This window comes from Dipodomys merriami, unplaced genomic scaffold (assembly GCF_024711535.1).
Source record: "Dipodomys merriami isolate MVZ:Mamm:240054 unplaced genomic scaffold, mDipMer1.0.p SCAF_3, whole genome shotgun sequence".
Taxonomy (NCBI): Eukaryota; Metazoa; Chordata; class Mammalia; order Rodentia; family Heteromyidae; genus Dipodomys; species Dipodomys merriami.
The window spans coordinates 70327641-70342028 of NW_027204492.1; the positions used below are offsets into that span (position 1 = coordinate 70327641).

At 46.5% G+C, this 14388-nt stretch overlaps 1 protein-coding gene across 1 annotated transcript; it reads right to left on the reverse strand.

The window, feature by feature from the left end:
- Positions 1-11264: 11264 nt before the first annotated feature.
- Positions 11265-11501, reverse strand: LOC138839537 (ubiquitin-like protein 5). Its single transcript, XM_070039106.1, has one exon. The coding sequence runs from the start codon at positions 11499-11501 to the stop codon at positions 11280-11282; it is 222 nt and encodes a 73-aa protein (XP_069895207.1). The 3' UTR covers positions 11265-11279.
- Positions 11502-14388: the final 2887 nt, after the last annotated feature.

The window sequence follows — 14388 nt, forward strand, 5'->3', positions numbered from 1 at the left end:
TTTAAAAAAATGATATTACAAACTAGGGTACCTGAGGGCCAGGCAGACAGACACCTCTGCTCTTTGCAACCAGGTCTGGTAAGAAAATAGTTATATAATCACCAGTGTTTCCTGATTTATTTATATTTTGGGGGATTGAACAAAGAGCCTTGAGTAAGTCAGGTAAGCTTTCTATCATTGACCTGTTCCCTCAATCCTTGCTATTTTGGGATAATGTCTTCCTAACTGATCTCAACCTCTCAGTCCCCCTGCCTCAGCATTCTCAGTGAGAGGATTAGAGGTGTGTGTCACAGTCCCCAGTTAGGGGATATTTGTTTTTGTTTTGGGTTTGGGTTGGTCAGGAAGGGTTAACTCAGGGCCAGCCAGGGTGATGTCCCTGAGCTTTTGCACTCAAAGCTAGTGCTCTATCACTTGGAGCTACAGCACCACCTCCGGTTTTTGGCGGTTAATTGGAGAGAAGAGTCTCATGACCTTTCCTGCCTGGGATGGCTTTGCAATGTGATTCCCAAATTCAAACTCTTTTTTTTTCTTTTTTTTCTTTTTTCCAGGGCTGAGAACCGAACCCACAGAGCTGAGAACCGTACCCAGGGCCTTGTGCTTGCCAGGCGGGCGCCCTTCCGCTGGGCTAAACCCCCAGCCCCCAAAATTCAAACTCTTTAGTAGCTAGGATTACTGGTGTGAGCCACCAGTACCTGGTTGGGTTTTGTTGTTGTTGTTGTTGTTGTTGTTTTAGGGCGGGGAGGATGGGAAGGGATGGGAAGGGGAAACAGAGGAGGAGGCTACAATGCTTGATAAGAAATGGACTCATTATCTTGCCCATGTACTTGTAACTCCTCTGAACAGTATTTTCACAATTAAAAAAAATAAGGGGCCTGGGAAGGTGGCTCAGTGGTAGAGTGCTTGCCTTGCATGCATGAGACCCTGGGTTCAATTCCTCAGCAACACATAAGCAAAAAGAAAAAAAGCCGGAAGTGATGCTGTGGCTCAAGTGGTAGAGCGCTAGCCTTGAGCTGAAGAGCTGAGGGACAGCCCCCAGGCCCAAAGTTCAAGCCCCACGACCGGAACCCCCCCAAAAAAATATTTAGTTTGATGTGGACCTTCAAACACTCAAGCAAAACAAAATACAGCCACTTATTTAACCCTCACAACATTTACATTGTTCATTTTTTCTCCTGGTAATCAAATATGCATTACATTTTCTCTACACAAATTTACTCAAACTTATTTTTTAATTGTATTTACAATTTTTATTGTTATTATAAAAGTGATATACACAGGGGTTACAGTGACATAAGTCAGGTTAGGAGTGCATTTCTTTTGTGACAATGTTCCCCCTTCCCTGGATATCTCCCAGTTTTTCCCTCCCATCCCCTCGCCCACAAGTTGTACAGTTCTTTTTTTTTTTTTTTTTTTGCAGCATCTATGTCTTTATTAATGAGAATTTTTCAAAACAAACATCCATAGCAATGGGAGAGCTGAGGTTGGAGCATGAGGAGAGGACAGGAGGAGGACTTCTCTACTGGTAGTAAAGTTCCAGGTTCATTCCATCATGGATTTCATAATCCCCCAGAGACACATGGTCCTTGAAAATCGTGTACCATTTTTTAAGGACAATTTTGTTCCAACGGGTGCCAGTTTGGGCAGCGATTAACTTCTTAAGGTCCCCGATGGTGTCATCGGTGTTGCACTTAATGCGGACTTTCTTCCCCAGACGGTCGTTGCAAACAACCTCGATCATCCTGGCGGGATCTCGAATCTCGTCGAACCTTCTTCCGATGCCACAAACTCCTCACTGGAAACGCTTTGGTCTCGACCAAAGGAAATACTGGTGAAACCGGAAGCGGAAGTGACACACCGGAAGTCCCGGTCTCCTTTGCGTCCGGGTTGCCTGCACCTGGCCAGTTCTTTAAGGTTCCGGTATCGAAGTGGAAGTTGAGGGAGTCAACTCGCCTTTTTGCGGGGTCCTGATGAGATCGAGTGTGTGTGTGTGTGTGTGTGTGTGTGTGTGTGTGTGTGTGTGTGTGTGTGTGTGTGTGTGTGTGTGTGTGTGTGTGTGTGTGTGTGTGTCTGTGTGTGAGTGTGTGTGTGTGTGTCTGTCTGTCTGTCTGTCTGTCTGGGCGAGTTCATGGCCAATGCCCAGCCTCACTTGAGACCCTTTTAATGTGGAGTCTTGCTCCTTTGATGGGTATCAGTGGGATTCACGGGTCGGGCTCCACAAAGCCTTTTTGCTTCCTTTTTCTTTTTGGTGCTGGTCGTAGGGTTCGAACTCAGGACTTGGCGCTCGAGCTCCGTCTCTGGGCGCTGTCGCTGGCCTTTTTTTTTTTTTGCTCAAGACTCGCACTCTGCCACAGTCACGATGAAAGCTGGAAATTGCACCATTGCAAAAACTTTTGCTTCTGTACCTTCAGGAATCATTTTGTACCAGAATTCCGAGTTTGTGGGTACTAGTCGGATAGCCCCACTCCCTGCATTTAAGCATACACCTCCTGGCAAAGGATCTGGTTGAAGATTTCTTCTCCACGGAGATTTCTTCTCTCCCACCCCGGTTCGGTGAACCTAAATTGATTATTTTTGACAGGAATCCTCTTATTTGTTGTGTTATTATTATTGTCTGTCGTGGGGCTTGAACTCTGTGCCTGGCTGCTGTCCCTCAGCTCTTCTGCTCAAGGCCAGCGCTCTACCACTTGAGCCACTGCACCAAATCTGAGCATGGTGGTCAGATCTCTGCCTTCTGAGTAGCTAGGATTACAGATGTGAGCCACCAGCGCCTAGCTGCCAACATTCATCCCCGTGAAACAGCACCCCCCCAATGACCCAAATCACCCTCCAGTAGGCCCCCACTTCTTTTTTTTTTTTGTCAGTCATAGGGGTTGAACTGTGGGCCTGGGCGCTGTCCCTCAGCTCTTCAGCTGAAGACGAGTGCTCTACCACTTGAGCTACAGCGCCACTTCTGGTTTTCTAGTGGTTTATTGGAGATAGGATTCTCACAGTCTTTCCTGCCCGGGCTGGCTTTGAACCGCGATCCCCGGATCTCAGCCTCCTGAGTAGCTAGGATTACAGGCGTGAGCCACCAGCGCCCGGCTCAAGGCACTATGTTGAAAACAAACTTTACAACTTTGTGGGGGAGAGGAGGGAAGAGTTAGGGGGTAGGGGAAAAACAAAGGAGGGAGAGTAACAATGCTGGATAGGAAATGGACTCATTACCTTGTTCATTTAACTGTAACTCCTCTGTACAGTATCCTAACAATAAAAAATATTTTTTTTAAAAAAATGATATTACAAACTAGGGTACCTGAGGGCCAGGCAGACAGACACCTCTGCTCTTTGCAACCAGGTCTGGTAAGAAAATAGTTATATAATCACCAGTGTTTCCTGATTTATTTATATTTTGGGGGATTGAACAAAGAGCCTTGAGTAAGTCAGGTAAGCTTTCTATCATTGACCTGTTCCCTCAATCCTTGCTATTTTGGGATAATGTCTTCCTAACTGATCTCAACCTCTCAGTCCCCCTGCCTCAGCATTCTCAGTGAGAGGATTAGAGGTGTGTGTCACAGTCCCCAGTTAGGGGATATTTGTTTTTGTTTTGGGTTTGGGTTGGTCAGGAAGGGTTAACTCAGGGCCAGCCAGGGTGATGTCCCTGAGCTTTTGCACTCAAAGCTAGTGCTCTATCACTTGGAGCTACAGCACCACCTCCGGTTTTTGGCGGTTAATTGGAGAGAAGAGTCTCATGACCTTTCCTGCCTGGGATGGCTTTGCAATGTGATTCCCAAATTCAAACTCTTTTTTTTTCTTTTTTTTCTTTTTTCCAGGGCTGAGAACCGAACCCACAGAGCTGAGAACCGTACCCAGGGCCTTGTGCTTGCCAGGCGGGCGCCCTTCCGCTGGGCTAAACCCCCAGCCCCCAAAATTCAAACTCTTTAGTAGCTAGGATTACTGGTGTGAGCCACCAGTACCTGGTTGGGTTTTGTTGTTGTTGTTGTTGTTGTTGTTTTAGGGCGGGGAGGATGGGAAGGGATGGGAAGGGGAAACAGAGGAGGAGGCTACAATGCTTGATAAGAAATGGACTCATTATCTTGCCCATGTACTTGTAACTCCTCTGAACAGTATTTTCACAATTAAAAAAAATAAGGGGCCTGGGAAGGTGGCTCAGTGGTAGAGTGCTTGCCTTGCATGCATGAGACCCTGGGTTCAATTCCTCAGCAACACATAAGCAAAAAGAAAAAAAGCCGGAAGTGATGCTGTGGCTCAAGTGGTAGAGCGCTAGCCTTGAGCTGAAGAGCTGAGGGACAGCCCCCAGGCCCAAAGTTCAAGCCCCACGACCGGAACCCCCCCAAAAAAATATTTAGTTTGATGTGGACCTTCAAACACTCAAGCAAAACAAAATACAGCCACTTATTTAACCCTCACAACATTTACATTGTTCATTTTTTCTCCTGGTAATCAAATATGCATTACATTTTCTCTACACAAATTTACTCAAACTTATTTTTTAATTGTATTTACAATTTTTATTGTTATTATAAAAGTGATATACACAGGGGTTACAGTGACATAAGTCAGGTTAGGAGTGCATTTCTTTTGTGACAATGTTCCCCCTTCCCTGGATATCTCCCAGTTTTTCCCTCCCATCCCCTCGCCCACAAGTTGTACAGTTCTTTTTTTTTTTTTTTTTTTGCAGCATCTATGTCTTTATTAATGAGAATTTTTCAAAACAAACATCCATAGCAATGGGAGAGCTGAGGTTGGAGCATGAGGAGAGGACAGGAGGAGGACTTCTCTACTGGTAGTAAAGTTCCAGGTTCATTCCATCATGGATTTCATAATCCCCCAGAGACACATGGTCCTTGAAAATCGTGTACCATTTTTTAAGGACAATTTTGTTCCAACGGGTGCCAGTTTGGGCAGCGATTAACTTCTTAAGGTCCCCGATGGTGTCATCGGTGTTGCACTTAATGCGGACTTTCTTCCCCAGACGGTCGTTGCAAACAACCTCGATCATCCTGGCGGGATCTCGAATCTCGTCGAACCTTCTTCCGATGCCACAAACTCCTCACTGGAAACGCTTTGGTCTCGACCAAAGGAAATACTGGTGAAACCGGAAGCGGAAGTGACACACCGGAAGTCCCGGTCTCCTTTGCGTCCGGGTTGCCTGCACCTGGCCAGTTCTTTAAGGTTCCGGTATCGAAGTGGAAGTTGAGGGAGTCAACTCGCCTTTTTGCGGGGTCCTGATGAGATCGAGTGTGTGTGTGTGTGTGTGTGTGTGTGTGTGTGTGTGTGTGTGTGTGTGTGTGTGTGTGTGTGTGTGTGTGTGTGTGTGTGTGTGTGTCTGTGTGTGAGTGTGTGTGTGTGTGTCTGTCTGTCTGTCTGTCTGTCTGGGCGAGTTCATGGCCAATGCCCAGCCTCACTTGAGACCCTTTTAATGTGGAGTCTTGCTCCTTTGATGGGTATCAGTGGGATTCACGGGTCGGGCTCCACAAAGCCTTTTTGCTTCCTTTTTCTTTTTGGTGCTGGTCGTAGGGTTCGAACTCAGGACTTGGCGCTCGAGCTCCGTCTCTGGGCGCTGTCGCTGGCCTTTTTTTTTTTTTGCTCAAGACTCGCACTCTGCCACAGTCACGATGAAAGCTGGAAATTGCACCATTGCAAAAACTTTTGCTTCTGTACCTTCAGGAATCATTTTGTACCAGAATTCCGAGTTTGTGGGTACTAGTCGGATAGCCCCACTCCCTGCATTTAAGCATACACCTCCTGGCAAAGGATCTGGTTGAAGATTTCTTCTCCACGGAGATTTCTTCTCTCCCACCCCGGTTCGGTGAACCTAAATTGATTATTTTTGACAGGAATCCTCTTATTTGTTGTGTTATTATTATTGTCTGTCGTGGGGCTTGAACTCTGTGCCTGGCTGCTGTCCCTCAGCTCTTCTGCTCAAGGCCAGCGCTCTACCACTTGAGCCACTGCACCAAATCTGAGCATGGTGGTCAGATCTCTGCCTTCTGAGTAGCTAGGATTACAGATGTGAGCCACCAGCGCCTAGCTGCCAACATTCATCCCCGTGAAACAGCACCCCCCCAATGACCCAAATCACCCTCCAGTAGGCCCCCACTTCTTTTTTTTTTTTGTCAGTCATAGGGGTTGAACTGTGGGCCTGGGCGCTGTCCCTCAGCTCTTCAGCTGAAGACGAGTGCTCTACCACTTGAGCTACAGCGCCACTTCTGGTTTTCTAGTGGTTTATTGGAGATAGGATTCTCACAGTCTTTCCTGCCCGGGCTGGCTTTGAACCGCGATCCCCGGATCTCAGCCTCCTGAGTAGCTAGGATTACAGGCGTGAGCCACCAGCGCCCGGCTCAAGGCACTATGTTGAAAACAAACTTTACAACTTTGTGGGGGAGAGGAGGGAAGAGTTAGGGGGTAGGGGAAAAACAAAGGAGGGAGAGTAACAATGCTGGATAGGAAATGGACTCATTACCTTGTTCATTTAACTGTAACTCCTCTGTACAGTATCCTAACAATAAAAAATATTTTTTTTAAAAAAATGATATTACAAACTAGGGTACCTGAGGGCCAGGCAGACAGACACCTCTGCTCTTTGCAACCAGGTCTGGTAAGAAAATAGTTATATAATCACCAGTGTTTCCTGATTTATTTATATTTTGGGGGATTGAACAAAGAGCCTTGAGTAAGTCAGGTAAGCTTTCTATCATTGACCTGTTCCCTCAATCCTTGCTATTTTGGGATAATGTCTTCCTAACTGATCTCAACCTCTCAGTCCCCCTGCCTCAGCATTCTCAGTGAGAGGATTAGAGGTGTGTGTCACAGTCCCCAGTTAGGGGATATTTGTTTTTGTTTTGGGTTTGGGTTGGTCAGGAAGGGTTAACTCAGGGCCAGCCAGGGTGATGTCCCTGAGCTTTTTCACTCAAAGCTAGTGCTCTATCACTTGGAGCTACAGCACCACCTCCGGTTTTTGGCGGTTAATTGGAGAGAAGAGTCTCATGACCTTTCCTGCCTGGGATGGCTTTGCAATGTGATTCCCAAATTCAAACTCTTTTTTTTTCTTTTTTTTCTTTTTTCCAGGGCTGAGAACCGAACCCACAGAGCTGAGAACCGTACCCAGGGCCTTGTGCTTGCCAGGCGGGCGCCCTTCCGCTGGGCTAAACCCCCAGCCCCCAAAATTCAAACTCTTTAGTAGCTAGGATTACTGGTGTGAGCCACCAGTACCTGGTTGGGTTTTGTTGTTGTTGTTGTTGTTGTTGTTTTAGGGCGGGGAGGATGGGAAGGGATGGGAAGGGGAAACAGAGGAGGAGGCTACAATGCTTGATAAGAAATGGACTCATTATCTTGCCCATGTACTTGTAACTCCTCTGAACAGTATTTTCACAATTAAAAAAAATAAGGGGGCTGGGAAGGTGGCTCAGTTGTAGAGTGCTTGCCTTGCATGCATGAGACCCTGGGTTCAATTCCTCAGCAACACATAAGCAAAAAGAAAAAAAGCCGGAAGTGATGCTGTGGCTCAAGTGGTAGAGCGCTAGCCTTGAGCTGAAGAGCTGAGGGACAGCCCCCAGGCCCAAAGTTCAAGCCCCACGACCGGAACCCCCCCAAAAAAATATTTAGTTTGATGTGGACCTTCAAACACTCAAGCAAAACAAAATACAGCCACTTATTTAACCCTCACAACATTTACATTGTTCATTTTTTCTCCTGGTAATCAAATATGCATTACATTTTCTCTACACAAATTTACTCAAACTTATTTTTTAATTGTATTTACAATTTTTATTGTTATTATAAAAGTGATATACACAGGGGTTACAGTGACATAAGTCAGGTTAGGAGTGCATTTCTTTTGTGACAATGTTCCCCCTTCCCTGGATATCTCCCAGTTTTTCCCTCCCATCCCCTCGCCCACAAGTTGTACAGTTCTTTTTTTTTTTTTTTTTTTGCAGCATCTATGTCTTTATTAATGAGAATTTTTCAAAACAAACATCCATAGCAATGGGAGAGCTGAGGTTGGAGCATGAGGAGAGGACAGGAGGAGGACTTCTCTACTGGTAGTAAAGTTCCAGGTTCATTCCATCATGGATTTCATAATCCCCCAGAGACACATGGTCCTTGAAAATCGTGTACCATTTTTTAAGGACAATTTTGTTCCAACGGGTGCCAGTTTGGGCAGCGATTAACTTCTTAAGGTCCCCGATGGTGTCATCGGTGTTGCACTTAATGCGGACTTTCTTCCCCAGACGGTCGTTGCAAACAACCTCGATCATCCTGGCGGGATCTCGAATCTCGTCGAACCTTCTTCCGATGCCACAAACTCCTCACTGGAAACGCTTTGGTCTCGACCAAAGGAAATACTGGTGAAACCGGAAGCGGAAGTGACACACCGGAAGTCCCGGTCTCCTTTGCGTCCGGGTTGCCTGCACCTGGCCAGTTCTTTAAGGTTCCGGTATCGAAGTGGAAGTTGAGGGAGTCAACTCGCCTTTTTGCGGGGTCCTGATGAGATCGAGTGTGTGTGTGTGTGTGTGTGTGTGTGTGTGTGTGTGTGTGTGTGTGTGTGTGTGTGTGTGTGTGTGTGTGTGTGTGTGAGTGTGTGTGTGTGTGTCTGTCTGTCTGTCTGTCTGTCTGGGCGAGTTCATGGCCAATGCCCAGCCTCACTTGAGACCCTTTTAATGTGGAGTCTTGCTCCTTTGATGGGTATCAGTGGGATTCACGGGTCGGGCTCCACAAAGCCTTTTTGCTTCCTTTTTCTTTTTGGTGCTGGTCGTAGGGTTCGAACTCAGGACTTGGCGCTCGAGCTCCGTCTCTGGGCGCTGTCGCTGGCCTTTTTTTTTTTTTGCTCAAGACTCGCACTCTGCCACAGTCACGATGAAAGCTGGAAATTGCACCATTGCAAAAACTTTTGCTTCTGTACCTTCAGGAATCATTTTGTACCAGAATTCCGAGTTTGTGGGTACTAGTCGGATAGCCCCACTCCCTGCATTTAAGCATACACCTCCTGGCAAAGGATCTGGTTGAAGATTTCTTCTCCACGGAGATTTCTTCTCTCCCACCCCGGTTCGGTGAACCTAAATTGATTATTTTTGACAGGAATCCTCTTATTTGTTGTGTTATTATTATTGTCTGTCGTGGGGCTTGAACTCTGTGCCTGGCTGCTGTCCCTCAGCTCTTCTGCTCAAGGCCAGCGCTCTACCACTTGAGCCACTGCACCAAATCTGAGCATGGTGGTCAGATCTCTGCCTTCTGAGTAGCTAGGATTACAGATGTGAGCCACCAGCGCCTAGCTGCCAACATTCATCCCCGTGAAACAGCACCCCCCCAATGACCCAAATCACCCTCCAGTAGGCCCCCACTTCTTTTTTTTTTTTGTCAGTCATAGGGGTTGAACTGTGGGCCTGGGCGCTGTCCCTCAGCTCTTCAGCTGAAGACGAGTGCTCTACCACTTGAGCTACAGCGCCACTTCTGGTTTTCTAGTGGTTTATTGGAGATAGGATTCTCACAGTCTTTCCTGCCCGGGCTGGCTTTGAACCGCGATCCCCGGATCTCAGCCTCCTGAGTAGCTAGGATTACAGGCGTGAGCCACCAGCGCCCGGCTCAAGGCACTATGTTGAAAACAAACTTTACAACTTTGTGGGGGAGAGGAGGGAAGAGTTAGGGGGTAGGGGAAAAACAAAGGAGGGAGAGTAACAATGCTGGATAGGAAATGGACTCATTACCTTGTTCATTTAACTGTAACTCCTCTGTACAGTATCCTAACAATAAAAAATATTTTTTTTAAAAAAATGATATTACAAACTAGGGTACCTGAGGGCCAGGCAGACAGACACCTCTGCTCTTTGCAACCAGGTCTGGTAAGAAAATAGTTATATAATCACCAGTGTTTCCTGATTTATTTATATTTTGGGGGATTGAACAAAGAGCCTTGAGTAAGTCAGGTAAGCTTTCTATCATTGACCTGTTCCCTCAATCCTTGCTATTTTGGGATAATGTCTTCCTAACTGATCTCAACCTCTTAGTCCCCCTGCCTCAGCATTCTCAGTGAGAGGATTAGAGGTGTGTGTCACAGTCCCCAGTTAGGGGATATTTGTTTTTGTTTTGGGTTTGGGTTGGTCAGGAAGGGTTAACTCAGGGCCAGCCAGGGTGATGTCCCTGAGCTTTTTCACTCAAAGCTAGTGCTCTATCACTTGGAGCTACAGCACCACCTCCGGTTTTTGGCGGTTAATTGGAGAGAAGAGTCTCATGACCTTTCCTGCCTGGGATGGCTTTGCAATGTGATTCCCAAATTCAAACTCTTTTTTTTTCTTTTTTTTCTTTTTTCCAGGGCTGAGAACCGAACCCACAGAGCTGAGAACCGTACCCAGGGCCTTGTGCTTGCCAGGCGGGCGCCCTTCCGCTGGGCTAAACCCCCAGCCCCCAAAATTCAAACTCTTTAGTAGCTAGGATTACTGGTGTGAGCCACCAGTACCTGGTTGGGTTTTGTTGTTGTTGTTGTTGTTGTTGTTTTAGGGCGGGGAGGATGGGAAGGGATGGGAAGGGGAAACAGAGGAGGAGGCTACAATGCTTGATAAGAAATGGACTCATTATCTTGCCCATGTACTTGTAACTCCTCTGAACAGTATTTTCACAATTAAAAAAAATAAGGGGGCTGGGAAGGTGGCTCAGTTGTAGAGTGCTTGCCTTGCATGCATGAGACCCTGGGTTCAATTCCTCAGCAACACATAAGCAAAAAGAAAAAAAGCCGGAAGTGATGCTGTGGCTCAAGTGGTAGAGCGCTAGCCTTGAGCTGAAGAGCTGAGGGACAGCCCCCAGGCCCAAAGTTCAAGCCCCACGACCGGAACCCCCCCAAAAAAATATTTAGTTTGATGTGGACCTTCAAACACTCAAGCAAAACAAAATACAGCCACTTATTTAACCCTCACAACATTTACATTGTTCATTTTTTCTCCTGGTAATCAAATATGCATTACATTTTCTCTACACAAATTTACTCAAACTTATTTTTTAATTGTATTTACAATTTTTATTGTTATTATAAAAGTGATATACACAGGGGTTACAGTGACATAAGTCAGGTTAGGAGTGCATTTCTTTTGTGACAATGTTCCCCCTTCCCTGGATATCTCCCAGTTTTTCCCTCCCATCCCCTCGCCCACAAGTTGTACAGTTCTTTTTTTTTTTTTTTTTTTTTGCAGCATCTATGTCTTTATTAATGAGAATTTTTCAAAACAAACATCCATAGCAATGGGAGAGCTGAGGTTGGAGCATGAGGAGAGGACAGGAGGAGGACTTCTCTACTGGTAGTAAAGTTCCAGGTTCATTCCATCATGGATTTCATAATCCCCCAGAGACACATGGTCCTTGAAAATCGTGTACCATTTTTTAAGGACAATTTTGTTCCAACGGGTGCCAGTTTGGGCAGCGATTAACTTCTTAAGGTCCCCGATGGTGTCATCGGTGTTGCACTTAACGCGGACTTTCTTCCCCAGACGGTCGTTGCAAACAACCTCGATCATCCTGGCAGGATCTCGAATCTCGTCGAACCTTCTTCCGATGCCACAAACTCCTCACTGGAAACGCTTTGGTCTCGACCAAAGGAAATACTGGTGAAACCGGAAGCGGAAGTGACACACCGGAAGTCCCGGTCTCCTTTGCGTCCGGGTTGCCTGCACCTGGCCAGTTCTTTAAGGTTCCGGTATCGAAGTGGAAGTTGAGGGAGTCAACTCGCCTTTTTGCGGGGTCCTGATGAGATCGAGTGTGTGTGTGTGTGTGTGTGTGTGTGTGTGTGTGTGTGTGTGTGTGTGTGTGAGTGTGTGTGTGTGTGTCTGTCTGTCTGTCTGTCTGTCTGGGCGAGTTCATGGCCAATGCCCAGCCTCACTTGAGACCCTTTTAATGTGGAGTCTTGCTCCTTTGATGGGTATCAGTGGGATTCACGGGTCGGGCTCCACAAAGCCTTTTTGCTTCCTTTTTCTTTTTGGTGCTGGTCGTAGGGTTCGAACTCAGGACTTGGCGCTCGAGCTCCGTCTCTGGGCGCTGTCGCTGGCCTTTTTTTTTTTTTGCTCAAGACTCGCACTCTGCCACAGTCACGATGAAAGCTGGAAATTGCACCATTGCAAAAACTTTTGCTTCTGTACCTTCAGGAATCATTTTGTACCAGAATTCCGAGTTTGTGGGTACTAGTCGGATAGCCCCACTCCCTGCATTTAAGCATACACCTCCTGGCAAAGGATCTGGTTGAAGATTTCTTCTCCACGGAGATTTCTTCTCTCCCACCCCGGTTCGGTGAACCTAAATTGATTATTTTTGACAGGAATCCTCTTATTTGTTGTGTTATTATTATTGTCTGTCGTGGGGCTTGAACTCTGTGCCTGGCTGTTGTCCCTCAGCTCTTCTGCTCAAGGCCAGCGCTCTACCACTTGAGCCACTGCACCAAATCTGAGCATGGTGGTCAGATCTCTGCCTTCTGAGTAGCTAGGATTACAGATGTGAGCCACCAGCGCCTAGCTGCCAACATTCATCCCCGTGAAATGCACCCCCCGAATGACCCAAATCACCCTCCAGTAGGCCCCCACTTCTTTTTTTTTTTTTGTCAGTCATGGGGGTTGAACTCTGGGCCTGGGCGCTGTCCCTCAGCTCTTCAGCTGAAGACGAGTGCTCTACCACTTGAGCTACAGCGCCACTTCTGGTTTTCTAGTGGTTTATTGGAGATAGGATTCTCACAGTCTTTCCTGCCCGGGCTGGCTTTGAACCGCGATCCCCGGATCTCAGCCTCCTGAGTAGCTAGGATTACAGGCGTGAGCCACCAGCGCCTGGCTCAAGGCACTATGTTGAAAACAAACTTTACAACTTTGTGGGGGAGAGGAGGGAAGAGTTAGGGGGTAGGGGAAAAACAAAGGAGGGAGAGTAACAATGCTGGATAGGAAATAGACTCATTACCTTGTTCATTTAACTGTAACTCCTCTGTACAGTATCCTAACAATAAAAAATATTTTTTTTAAAAAATGATATTACAAACTAGGGTACCTGAGGGCCAGGCAGACAGACACCTCTGCTCTTTGCAACCAGGTCTGGTAAGAAAATAGTTATATATTCACCAGTGTTTCCTGATTTATTTATATTTTGGGGGATTGAACAAAGAGCCTTGAGTAAGTCAGGTAAGCTTTCTATCATTGACCTGTTCCCTCAATCCTTGCTATTTTGGGATAATGTCTTCCTAACTGATCTCAACCTCTCAGTCCCCCTGCCTCAGCATTCTCAGTGAGAGGATTAGAGGTGTGTGTCACAGTCCCCAGTTAGGGGATATTTGTTTTTGTTTTGGGTTTGGGTTGGTCAGGAAGGGTTAACTCAGGGCCAGCCAGGGTGATGTCCCTGAGCTTTTTCACTCAAAGCTAGTGCTCTATCACTTGGAGCTACAGCACCACCTCCGGTTTTTGGCGGTTAATTGGAGAGAAGAGTCTCATGACCTTTCCTGCCTGGGATGGCTTTGCAATGTGATTCCCAAATTCAAACTCTTTTTTTTTCTTTTTTTTCTTTTTTCCAGGGCTGAGAACCGAACCCACAGAGCTGAGAACCGTACCCAGGGCCTTGTGCTTGCCAGGCGGGCGCCCTTCCGCTGGGCTAAACCCCCAGCCCCCAAAATTCAAACTCTTTAGTAGCTAGGATTACTGGTGTGAGCTACCAGTACCTGGTTGGGTTTTGTTGTTGTTGTTGTTGTTGTTTTAGGGCGGGAGCATGGGAAGGGATGGGAAGGGGAAACAGAGGAGGAGGCTACAATGCTTGATAAGAAATGGACTCATTATCTTGCCCATGTACTTGTAACTCCTCTGAACAGTATTTTCACAATTAAAAAAAATAAGGGGGCTGGGAAGGTGGCTCAGTGGTAGAGTGCTTGCCTTGCATGCATGAGACCCTGGGTTCAATTCCTCAGCAACACATAAGCAAAAAGAAAAAAAGCCGGAAGTGATGCTGTGGCTCAAGTGGTAGAGCGCTAGCCTTGAGCTGAAGAGCTGAGGGACAGCCCCCAGGCCCAAAGTTCAGGCCCCACGACCGGACCCCCACCCCAAAAAAATATTTAGTTTGATGTGGACCTTCAAACACTCAAGCAAAACAAAATACAGCCACTTATTTAACCCTCACAACATTTACATTGTTCATTTTTTCTCCTGGTAATCAAATATGCATTACATTTTCTCTACACAAATTTACTCAACCTCATTTTTTAATTTTATTTACAATTTTTATTGTTATTATAAAAGTGATATACACAGGGGTTACAGTGACATAAGTCAGGTTAGGAGTGCATTAATTTTGTGACAATGTCCCCCCTTCCCTGGCTATCTCCCAGTTTTTCCCTCCCATCCCCTCGCCCACAAGTTGTATAGTTCATTTTTTTTTTTTTGCAGC

What these genes read in the sequence shown, in the direction of transcription:
- LOC138839537 (XM_070039106.1), bottom strand. Translation starts at nt 11,501, where the DNA reads ATGATCGAGGTTGTTTGCAACGACCGTCTGGGGAAGAAAGTCCGCGTT.